The 13,202-nt window shown below is 33.4% G+C and overlaps 1 protein-coding gene across 8 annotated transcripts in view; it reads right to left on the bottom strand.

Annotated features, from left to right (window-relative positions):
- IBTK (inhibitor of Bruton tyrosine kinase) overlaps window positions 1-13,202 on the bottom strand; it is an 88,757-nt gene that overhangs the window by 16,364 nt on the left and 59,191 nt on the right. For 6 of the 8 annotated variants that reach the window (XM_036918795.2, XM_036918793.2, XM_036918792.2 and 3 more), the window contains 4 exons: window positions 11,449-11,597; window positions 9,925-10,076; window positions 8,648-8,740; window positions 8,016-8,159 (listed from right to left, as the gene is read on the bottom strand). In XM_036918795.2, the coding sequence (XP_036774690.2) occupies window positions 8,016-8,159; window positions 8,648-8,740; window positions 9,925-10,076; window positions 11,449-11,597 (538 nt within the window). The remainder of the gene's footprint in view (window positions 1-8,015; window positions 8,160-8,647; window positions 8,741-9,924; window positions 10,077-11,448; window positions 11,598-13,202) is intronic. The other 2 variants (XM_057489380.1, XM_057489381.1) reach the window with 1 other exon arrangement.

Below are 13,202 nucleotides of genomic sequence, written 5' to 3' on the forward strand. Positions count from 1 at the left end.
TGTGCAGTACATTGTTTACTGTACTTTGTGACATACAGTTGACCCTTCAACCTGAACTGGAACTGTACAGGTCCAATACTCTACAGTACTAGAAATGTATTTTTCTTTATGATTTTGTTAATAATATTTTCTCTTCTCTACTTACTTTATGTAACAGTACACTATAAAATACAGAAAATATACAAAATATGTGTTAGGGGTAAAGCTTCTAGTCAATAGTATGCTATTAGTAGTTAAGTTTGAGGGAGTCAAAAGTAATACTCAGATTTTTGACTGCACAGGGGGTTAGCACCCCTAACCCTCATGTTGCTCAAGGGTCAACTAAGTTTGAAGCCTGGGATTGAGGTACGTCTCTGGCTTCATTTGTTCTCAAGATTGCTTTGGTTGTTTGCGGACTTTTTGATTCCATAAAAATTTTAGGATTATTTGTTTTAGTTCTGTGAAAACTACTACTGGTATTTCAATAGGTATTGAATTGAATCCATAGATTGCTTTGATAATATAGACATGCTAGCAATATTAATTCTTCTAATCCATGAGCATGGTAAATCTTTCATTTGTATTGTCTTCAGTTTCTTTCATCAATGTTTCACACTTTTCAGTGTACATATCTTTTAACTCCTTGGTTACATTTATTTCTAGGCATTTTATTCTTTTTGATGCATATTATAAAGGGCTTTCTTAATTTCTTTCTCTGCTAGTTCATTATTAGAAACATGACAGATTTCTTTATGTTAATTTGGTATCCTGAAATTTCACTAAATTAATTTATTCTAATAGCTTCTAGTAGAGACTTTAGGGTTTTCAGTACTTAGTATCATGCCATCTGCAGTGACAGGTTTACTTCTTTTCCAATTTGAATGTCTTTTCTTTATCCTGCCTTATTGCTGTTGCTAGGACTTTGAATACTATGCTGAATAAAAGTGGTGAGAATGGACATACTTGTCTTGTTTCTAGTTTAGGGGAAAAGCTTTCAGCTTTTCATTACCGAGTATGATATTAGCTGTGGGTTTTATCATTCATAGCTTTTATTATGTTCCCTGTATACCCACTTTGTTGAGAGCATTTATCATAAATGAATTTTATCAAATGTTTTTTATGTATCTATTGAAATGATATGATTTTAACCTTCATTTAGTTAATATGGAAAATCACTTTCATTGATTTGAAGATACTGAACCATCTTTGCATCCCTAAAATAAATGCCATTTGATAGTGGTGAGTGATCCTTGTAATGTATTTTTATATTCAGTTTACTAATATTCTGTTGAGTATTTTTGCATCTATGTTCATCAGGGATATTCATCTGTAGTTTTCTTTTTTGTTGTTGTGTCTTCTGTTGTTTTGGTCTCAGGGTAATGCTGGCTTTATAGAATGAATTTGGAGATATTCCTTCCTCTCCTATTATTTTTTGAATAGTTTGAGGATTTATAGTGTCCTTCTTTAAATGTTTGGTAGAATTGTATCCTGTGAAGCTTCTGGTCCTGGACTTCTGTTTGATGGAATTTTTCATTAACAATTCAATTTCATTAGTAGTAGGTTTGTAGGTTTGTAGCAGTAGTAGTAGGTTTATTCAGATTTTCTATTTCTTCCTGATTCACTTTGGAAACTGCCATATTTCTAGGGATTTATCTACTTCTTCTAGGCTGTCCAATTTGTTGGCCTATAGTTCTTCGTAGTAGTGTATTATAATCTTTTGCATTTTTTTGTGGTCTCAGTTGTAATTTGTTTCATTTCTGATTTTATTTGAGTTTTCTCTCTTTTTTTTTCTTGATGAATCTGGCCACAGGTTTATCAATTTTGTTTATCTTTTCAGGAAACCAGCTCTTGGTTTATTGATTTTTTTAGTTTCCATTTAATTTATTTCCACTCTGATCTTTATTATTTCCTTTGGGCTTGGGCTTTGTTCTTTTTCTGCTTTCTTGAGGTGTAAAGTTAGATTGTTTGAGGATTTTCTTCTTTCTTGAGGTGGGCCTATATTGTTATAAACTTTCCAATTAGAACTCATCATATTGATGAGATTAGTCATAAATCATTTTTCATCGTTGTATAGTATTCTATAAAAAATAAACCATAATTTATCATTTATTGCTATAGATATTTAGGTTGTTTCTAGTTTTTGGCTTTTACAAATGATGATAATGAACATTCTGATACATGCTGTCTGGTGCATATATCTATGCATACTTCTGTTGGGTATATACTAAAGAGCAAAAAGTATATTGAGTACAGGTATCTTTAACAGTTGAGTAGGATATATAAAAAAGGCTCTATCAGCAAACAGGGAAAAACAATCAGTAGAAGGGTTGTAAGATAAAGTCTGGGAAATGTTCCACATAGTAGAATATGAAGGCAAATATGTGAACAATAGAGAAGTCCAGGAAGAATAGTATCTAACTAATGTGAACTCTAGAGACAAAGAAATAGCAAAGTAATAATACGTAAGATATTCTTAAAACTTAAAGACATGACATTCCCTAAGTTAAAAGAGCCCATTAAGCACCCAGCACAATGTATCATAGAAGGCCCACATCAAGGCACACCACCATGAAATTTCAGAGCACTGGAATTTAAGAAAAGACCCTTTAAGTTTACAGGAAAAAAAATGGGAGGGTAGGAGATGAAACTGGTAACGTAAAGAGTTAGGAGTTGGAATGCTATTAAACTTCCCAATAACGAGAAAGAAAAAGGGAAAATTCTATAAATTATTTCTAGCTTAGCATTCTGTTCCCATCTATCAATCAAGAATGGAGAAAATAAAAATATTTTCATAAGTATAAGAGCTCCAAAAACTTATGTCTTAAACGTACTTTATCAGAAAATTACTGGAGTTATTATACATCAAAACAAGTAAACCAAGAAAAAAAAAAAACATTCTAGGACACTGGGAATCAAACTTCTGAGGGAAGCAAAGGGAATTCCCAGGATGACAGTTAAGAGAAGTCTCAAGGTCACAGATACTCAGCAGGCCTGGAAAAGACCCAGGTCAGACCAGAGAATACAGAACTTTAAGGAAGATGCTTCCCAACAAAACTGACAGCTCTTTTCAATATGGTGAAACATCAGGGAAAAATTAGTGATAAGTATATAGGCAGAAAGGGAAAAACTGAGGGAATGAGTAAATTCTAGGAAAAACAGAAAATAAAAAAAGGAAATATAATCTTACTCATGATATGACTGTTTAGACTTTTAATTAACCAGTTATAGAAGAGAAGGTTTGAGGCAGGAAACAGTTGTCTTTCATTTAAAAACCCTTAGAATATACTACCATGCTATTAGGTTTTTAAAGTATGTTTGTGTATTAATTTGATTTAAAAACAATTTTTGTTATTGGGGTTGAAAAGAACTCCAATGTTTGAAATAGATTCTGAACCCAGATATTCATTCAGTTGTCCTTTATTTGGCTTCCCTAGTTTGAGTGATCATTTTTTTACCCTTTTTTTGTTTATTTACTTTTTGTTTTTAGATAAGGAAATAGGTAGATGACATGGCTAAAACTGTATTACTAAGCCCAAAGCTTCCACAGGTGCTTAGTTGATTCTCTCAAACTACAATGTATTTAGCATCTTGAGAGCTGATCCAAGAACTCTTTTTGGTCTTTTCCATATTTTTGTTTAGGGAAAATACAGCTCAGCATTGTAATAGCTACCCTGTAAGCCCTATAGAGACCAAACCAGTCCAGTACATAGCCTTGCATGTACAAATACTTATGAACTAAAACATTCTCCTAAATACATTCTCTCTTCTTTTTGACCTAAGTTTTCTCACCTCTTGTTTTATGTCCTTTTTCTGTGATCATGTTTCAGATCTACAAGTGGTTCTGATAGACAATGATTTAGTCCCAGTGTTGGCACTCAAAATAAAATGAGTTGCCACTCTCTTCAAAATAATTTATATTTTAATTGGGAAAAATATTCCTTCCCTATTACAAACAGAAAAATGTGGCATTAGAAGCAATGAATGGATTCCCCTAACCAAGAGTAGCCTCCAAAATTCTCTCTAATCCTTGCAAATAAAACAGAGTTCTGCTGTTCTCCTTCTTGCCCCCCTCTAGGTGCTCCACAGAACCCTCTAGATACCGACACCGACTTCCCCTCTAGAACTGGTTTCCAGGTATTATGATACAAGCTACAAACACAAGGGAGGACGGGAGGGCAGCAGGAAGTTCAACCTATTTCACACATCTCAAAATTGCCATTTGATCTCTTTGGAGATTATTCCCATTACTTCTGCCATTATAGGTAAATTCTAATGGAGAAAAATTATATAATACAATGGCAAGTAAAGAGCCCTGCTTAAAGAACTGACAATGACAAGTTATTACTATAACAATATAAAGATATTCATGATACATACAGAAGGACAAAAAAAAGGGTGATTAAAAAAAACTGTTTGCTTTTATAAAATTTTTTAATATAATTAATTTCTTACAAAAAACAAAAAAATAGCTACTCCATTAAACTGCTTTAGCAAGACACTAATTAGAATACCAAGAAGAAACTGCATCTACGTATGAAACATTTTTTAAAAACCATGATGTACACATCAAAACACAAAGTCTTTATTCCAAAGGTCTAATTTTTAACTTAAAAGCAAAGAGGGGAATGAAATACTTTAAAAGACAGGGGGGAAAAAATCAGAAGCCAAGAAGTACCTTAAAAGCTAATGTACAAAGCATATTGCAATACAGGCCTACCTCAGGAAAGAAGAACAATCCCAAATGAACATTCTAAACTCACAATTAACGGAACTAGAAAAGGAAGAACAAATGAGGCCCAAAGTCAGTAGAAGGAGGGACATAATAAAGATTAGAGTAGAAATAAATAAAATCGAGAAAAATAAAACAATAGAAAGAACCAATGAAAGCAGAAGCTGCTTTTTTGAGAAAATAAACAAAATAAACCCCTAGCCACCAGACGTATCAAGAAAAAAAGAGAGTCTACACACATAAACAGAATCAGAAATGAGAAAGGAAAAATCCCTACAGCCACAACAGAAATACAAAGAATTATGAGAGAATATTGTAAAAAATTATATGCTAACAAACTGGATAACCTAGAAGAAATGAACAACTTTCTAGAAAAATACAACCTTCCAAGGCTGACCCAGGAAGAAACAGAATATCTGAATAGACCAATTACCAGCAAAGAAATGGAATTGGTAATCAAAAAACTACCTAAGAACAAAATACTTGGACCAGAAGGTTTCATTGCTGAATTTTATCAAACATTTAATGAAGACCTAACAGCCACCCTTCTTAAAGTTTTCCAAAAAGTAGAAGAGGAGGGAATACTCCCAAACTCATTCTACGAGGCCAACATCACTCTAATAACAAAACCAGGCAAAGATACCACAAAAAAAGAAAACTACAGACCAATATCCCTAATGAACATAGATGCAAAAATACTTAACAAAATATTAGCAAAACGAATTCAAAAATACATCAAAAAGATCATCCACCATGATCAAGTGGAAGTCATCCCAGGGATGCAAGGATGGCACAACATTCGAATATCCATCGACATCATCCTCCATATCAACAAAAAGGACAAAAACCACATGATCATCTCCATAGATGCTGAAAAAGCATTTGACAAAATTCAACATCTAATCATGATAAAAACTCTCAACAAAATGGGTACAGAGGGCAAGTACCTCCACATACTAAAGGCCATATATGACAAACCCACAGCCAACATCGTACTTAACAGCAAGAAGCTGAACGCTTTTCCTTTAAGATTGGGAACAAGACAAGGATGCCCACTCTCCCCACGTTTACTCAACATAGTTCTAGAGGTCCTAGCCATGGCAATGAGACAACACAAAGAAATAAAAGGCATCCAGTTTGGCAAGGAAGAAGTCAAACTGTCCCTGTTTGTAGATGACATGATATTGTACATGAAAAACCCTAAAGAATCCACTCCAAAACTACTAGATCTAATATCTAAATTCAGTAAAGTTGTGTGATACAAAATTAATACACAGAAATCTGTGGCATTCCTATACACTAACAATGAACTAGCAGAAAGAGAAATCAGGAAAACAATTCCATTCACAACTACATCAAAAAGAATAAAATACCTAGGAAGAAACCTAACCAAGGAAGTGAAAGACCTATACTCTGAAAACTACAAGACACTCATGAGAGAAATTAAAGAAGATACCAATAAATGGAAACACATCCCGTGCTCAGGGATAGGAAGAATTAATATTGTCAAAATGGCCATCCTGCCTAAAGCAATCAATGCTTTATGTAATCCCTATCAAAATACCAACAGCATTCTTCAACAAACCAAAGTAAATCATTCTAAAATTCACATGGAACCACAAAAGACTCCAAATAGCCAAAGCAATCCTGAGAATGAAGAATAAAGAGGGGGAATTATGCACCCTGACTTCAACCTCTACTATAAAGCCACAGTAATCAAGACAATTTGGTACTGGCACAAGAACAGATCCATAGACCAATGGAACAGACTAGAGAGCCTAGATATAAACCCAAGGATATATGGTCAATTAATATATGATAAAGGAGCCATGGACATACAATGGGGAAATGACAGCCTCTTCAACAGCTGGTGTTGGCAAAACTGAACAGCTTTATGCAAGAGAATGAAACTGGATTATTGTCTAAACCCATACACAAAAGTAAACTCAAAATGGATCAAAGACCTGAATGCAAGTCATGAAACCATAAAACTCTTGGAAGAAAACATAGGCAAAAAAATCTCTTGAATATAAACATGAGCAACTTTTTCCTGAATGCATCTCCTCAGGCAAGGGAAACAAAATAAAAAATGAACAAATGGGACTACACCATGCTAAAAAGCTTCTGTACAGCAAAGGACACTATCAGCAGAACAAAAAGGCATCCTATAGTATGGGAGAATATATTTGTAAATGACATATCTGACTAGGCGTTAACATCCAAAATATATAAAGAACTCACACGCCTCAACACCCAAAAGGCAAATAACGCAATTAAAAAATGGGCGGAGGATATGAACAGACAATTCCCCAAAGAAGAAATTCAGATGGATAACAGGTACATGAAAAGATGCTCCACAGTGCTAATTATCAGGGAAATGCAAATTAAAACCACAATGAGATATCATCTCACGCCAGTTAGGATGGCCAACATAGAAAAGAATAGGAACAACAGATGCTGGTGAGGATGCAGAGAAACGGGAACCCTCCTACACTGCTGGTGGGAATGTAAACTAGTTCAACCACTGTGGAAAGCAGTATGGAGGTTCCTCAAAAAACTAAAAATAGAAACACCATTTGACCCAGGAATTCCACTCCGAGGAATTTACCCTAAGAATGCAGTTTCCCAGTCTCAAAAAGACATATGCACCCCTATGTTTATCACAGCACTATTTACAATAGCCAAGAAGTGGAAGCAACCTAAGTGTCCATTGGTAGATGAATGGATAAAGAAGGTGTGGTACATATACACAATGGAGTATTATTCAGCCATAAGAAGAAAACAAATCCTACTATTTGCAACAACATGGATGGAGCTAGAGGGTATTATGCTCAGTGAAATAAGCCAGGTGGAGAAAGACAAGTATCAAATGACTTCACTCACCTGTGGATCATAAGAACAAAGCAAAAACTAAAGAAACAAAACAGCAGCAGACTCACAGAACCCAAGAATGGACTAACAGTTGCCAAAGGGAAAGGGACTAGGGGGGTGGGTGGGAAAGGAGGGAAGGAGAAGGGGACTAAGGGGCATTATGATTAGCACACATAATGCAGCATGGGGGCATGGAAAGGCAGTATAGCACAGAGAAGACAAGTAGTGATTCTATAGCATCTTACTATGCTGATGGACAGTGACTGTAATGGTGTATGTGGTTAGGACTTGATAATGGGGGGAGTCTAGTAACCACAAAGTTGCTCATGTAATTGTATATTAATGATACCAAAATAAATAAATAAAAATAAATAAAAGATCTAAAAAAAAGCTAACGTACAGATCTATGCTTATTTAAAAAAAAATTTGAGCATACCATGCATTCGCTGGTTTGGGTGTTTTTGAAGGATTGGTTAAAGCTGTTTCCATGCTTTTCGTTCCTGAATTACTCTCTTTGGTAGTCATTGCAATCATTTTTCGTTGTTTTTGAGAAAGTTTAACTCCATGAGAAATCATTTTGCTAGAAATTAAGTAAAATTAAACCAATTAGTTTCACTGATTCTGAAGTTTAATTTCTTGAGAAATCATTCCCCTAGAAATCAAAGCAATCAGCACTAATTTCTGCTTAATGAAGGTTACAGATAATTATATTGCTGTTTACTTGATATGTTATTAGTGGATCAAAATCACTACAAGTGTCAAAAGTGACAATATCGGTTTATACCATCAATGATCAAATAATAGCTACTTAAAAGCCTTCCTACTAATACACTTATATTACACTTGCACAATGGTCACTTTAGAGGTGAATGTCTTGTGTGTAATCTGCTCCACAGAGCTAGACTATCAACCCATAAATATATGCTAAAAATGTTATGGAGGCTATATTACCTGGAAAAGAGCTTATAACTAACTTTAATGGGACAGGTCTAGCAGGACTTTCCATTTCTTTTGGGCAGAACTGTAACACAACATGGTCTTTCCCTTTTTATGATTTTTTTAACCAACCCCAAATTTGTCTTTGGTGTAGCTCCACATTTTTGTCTGTTTTCTTCAATTTGCATGATGGTTCTGAGATCCATGACAGGAGGGCTGACAGGACTAAAAAACATATAAAAGTTACTTTATGACACATTTATTTATCCATAAAGCCCAACCTCCAAGCCTCACTGAAACTGTAAATTATATATGAGATTGATGAGAAGATAATTTAGGCCCATTTTGTCAGCTGTGGCCAACCTCAAAAATGGTACTTTGAATGAAAGATACACACACACACACATACACACAAATGACAACTAAAATGCATCCAAAGTCATAAATGATTAAAAAAAGAAAGCAAAGCAATAGAAAGATTAACTTATGTAACTCAGGCAGAAGAACACAAAATTCTGTTAACTCTGAATGGAACTTGAAGATTATATTCTTTCCTTTCTATTTTTAACAAACAAAATTCATACTACTGTCTAATGTTAACTAAAAAAAAAAAATTTAATGGGAAAACTTGGGGATGCTCAAGAATATTTGAAACCCACTGGAGGGAGCTGCATCATAATGAGAAAAAAAACCTCTAGAAATAGCCCATCTATTTTGTTGATATTAGACAAAGCTATTCTTAAAACACATTAAAGATAGAACATTAGCAATTAGAAGATGCTACTAAGTGTTTCCACAAATGTATTTATTTAAAAAGGCAAAAAAATTGGGACTAATTTGTGAACTACTTTTAGACAATGAAGCAACATAAACTGGGACATGATAGACTTCAAATTATGCAAAATACGACATTATTCCAAAATAATTACATAAACAGTCTAGATGACAATGTAATTGGTAAGTCAATTAAGTTTCAGCCTATTACAAACCCACAGCAGGTATATAAAGATGAAGCACAAGTTCAACAGCACTCTAAGAGAATACTGCATTTTATTTACTCCTTCAGTTTTAAAACATATTTTTCTAAATAAGGGATAACATATAGGCAAGTTAAAAGTACAGTATAGCATTAAATTAATAGCCTCTGAAAACTGCCTGTGAAGAACAATGTATGTATATACAGTATTTGTGAATCAAAAAAATATGTATGGCAATACAAAGACAACTTAATTTTGTATGGAAACAGAGCCTATTTTAGCTGGTTAGTAATTTGCATATTTAAGTAATTTTCTGTGTGTTAGAAATTTATATTAATATTTGAAAAATGTGCTTCATTAAAATTTTTCACTTCACTAAAAATGAATGATATTTCTGAGACTAAGAGGTACAGAACAAAATTAAAATCCTACCTGAGAGAGCCAGCAGCCCAACTGGAAGAGCTGGTATTATTGATTCCATTACTGGGAATGGACTGTGGAGCAGATGGTGATTTTTCCCATGATTTTAAATCTTCCCTAGAATATGTAGGAGGTGTACCATTAACATATGGTTTAATTTTCCCCTGAGAGTAAAAAAGAAAAAGAGAAAACATTAGGAAGTAAATAATAACAGGCACCTAGCAAAATATCTAATACACAGCTGGTACTTAATAAATATTGGTTAAATTATATTAAGAGTAAAATCTTATATGACAATAATCATCCAGTATTTTCAATTCAGTTCTTCTACAGTTTAGTGCCTTAATCAATTGTCAAACTGTATTACTGCTTATGAACCAATTATCATAAGCTTTAAGAATAGCTTTTAAGGAATTAAGTTTTATATCTTAAATCCCTATTTATATGAGTATTAGGCAAAAATGTTAATAAAAGTTGTTCACATAAAATATGAAATAATAACTTTAAAATTAATGTCCATGACTTAAATATGAAGTAAAATGAGAGTTTGGTATAAATGTCAAGTAATTCACATTGAATATAATTAAAGTACTTTGAATAAAATTAAAGTCAAATAATACTGACTCTTCAAAAGGGAGCCTAAAACTATTGCTATTACAATAGGTCAAGGAAGTTATCAAAATGGTATTTCCATTGTCAGGACAGATTCTTCTATTATGGCCAAACACAGCATTTTTTTAAACCTCAACTGTCTTCCAGACCAACCTTAATGTTAGTATGAATTGCTCTCAAACTTCTACCCTACATAATTAAAAAAAAAAAAAATCCTTGAGGTCTAGAAGACACTAAGAAGAAAGGATCAATTTTCCATTGTCTTGTGAATTTATAGAACTTCTAATATGTTTTGTGAAGGTATAGGGGTTAGAGAAAAATGACTCTGTATGTAGTAAGTTAGGCATTTTCCTTCTCTTAGATTAACAACTACGGAATAATATGGTAAGAGATGTCTAAAAAATGGCCTCCCCAGAGTTGACCAGACTGAATTCTGCAGCTTAATGTCAACTGTGACTAGAGAAGAACAACATTCCAGATTGTATTGCTCTCCACCTACCACCACTATGTAGTGGTGAAAGAGACTATGCAGAATTTGAAATTAGGTTATTTTCAAAATTATTTTCCTTTGACAATTTTTACTAAGTGTTAACTGACATTTTACTAAATAAATTTCAAATAATCTAGCTATAAATATATTTTTCAATATGTCTACACAGTATTGCTGTATTTTACACCAACATTATATTTTGGTTGCTCAGAAATATAGCATCGTAAAAGGCTCAAAACTGCCATTAAAACCTTTAAAACTAAAAACTTGCAAATCTGGAAAAACTAACATAATGTATGTCATCATATTTTCTTATAAACCAGCTGGGAGAATGTTTTAAGTTAGAGCAAAGAAATAATGAAAAACCAAAGATAAATTAAAGACTTAAAATTTGAAGTTGATAAAATTGTGCATTATTAAATTTAAAAACGAACCTCAATCTTGTCTGGATGAAATCCTGTTGTGAAATCAGGGGACTGTAAATCTCTAGGACTACCCACTCCTGCATAGCTTCCTTCAGAGTCTGATGTCAATAGTTCTGGAAGAGATTCCACAGAAGTGGTCTTACCAGACTTTACTAATCCTAAAAGGTAAAAATATTTAAACACATATACATTAAACATATATGTATTATATATTCAATGAACCAAATAAAGCTAAATGCTTCCCTTTATCTGGGTTTAATAACATTTACACTATAGTCACCAAAGTATCAGTAATTCAAGCTAACTGAAGGAAGAAATCGGTTTGAAGTGAAAAACTGAAATGGAGATTTGAAGAAAACTGTTTTGTTCATTTAAATTACATACCAATTATGCAATGAACCTGAAGAAGACTGTTCTTTAGGATCTGTTTTAAAAAGTGATTCAGACCTTCCTTCCCCCAAGAAAGATAAGCCAAAATTAATAAACTTCCAATCCCTCCCCTTTTATTTTCTCATCTCCCTCTCTGTATATAAATCTTAGCACCTATGCACAGAGGGATTGGCCCTCTTCTGTGTGAGAGAAGCACTGTAGCCTCTCATCTAGCCAGCAGACTGGTCCAGTAGCAAAGGCTCTTTTGCCTGTTGGAGGCCTGTTTGAAGTTTTTCCTTCTGTAAAAAAAAAATCTGGGGATTGAGAGCTGTTTTAATTGGCTTATCACCTAAAGCAAAAGTGTGTTATTAAATGTGTATATATCATTTCTTAGGCAAGCTAGATACCTGTCTCCCTGCCATACCTGGTACCCACAGTCATTAATTGACTGGAGTCTATTCTTGGCAAAACACATTTTCACAGAATGTCTAACTTTAAGGAAGGACACATACAAATGTTAAGCCTTCACATGACTGTCTTTGATGAAATTTCCCCCACACTCAAATTTTCTTCCATAATAAGTCTTTTTGACCCCAACTGAATTTGACCTTTCAATCATTACTTGTTTTGGCCACAGAAAGAGTGGTATAGCAGGATGGATAAAGAACTGGAATCAAGAAAATAAATTCTATTTCTGTCACTACCTTGAATCATTAAGGTTTTCTAAGCTTGTTTCCTCAGGTTTACAGGAAAGGACATAAATTAGTTCATTACTAATACCTCTTTCAGCTCTGAAATGCTAAGACTCTAATACATGTGGTAATAATATTATTTAAAACCAAGTATTTGCTTTTTCCACAAATCTTTTAGGTGACTAGAAATCCACTAGTTTCATGACTACCTGTCTATCCATTTATTCATCCTTCTATCAATCCACCTTTGCACTTCTAAGGACTAGAAGTAATTATAACAGAGAGAACATAAAATCACAGAATTTTAAATCTTGAAAGGAATCAGAAGATGCAGTAGATGGTTAAAATATATCTTCAGTGCTTCTTCAACCAATATAGGTATACTGCCTTTTTTAATTCTTTTGTGTTTTCTAAAACAACTATTCTTGACATTATTTATTCCTTTGAAGTTCATCAAATATATCAAGTACCTCATTAAATGTAAAGATATTTTCTTTGCTCTGAATGGCAGCTCCATTTTTCACAGACACAAAAAAATATGCACTTATATTTTTCAAGTTGCTTATGTAAGGTTGACTGACTATGAAATATTGTTACAAACTGCACCAGTTTATGTTTTACTGCTATGGACACATCTACCATTTCTTAAAGCCATACTGTAGTCTCATTATTTTATAGTCATACTTCATATCTTTAAAGAAA

Source organism: Manis pentadactyla, chromosome 12 (genome assembly GCF_030020395.1).
Source record: "Manis pentadactyla isolate mManPen7 chromosome 12, mManPen7.hap1, whole genome shotgun sequence".
Lineage (NCBI taxonomy): Eukaryota > Metazoa > Chordata > Mammalia > Pholidota > Manidae > Manis > Manis pentadactyla.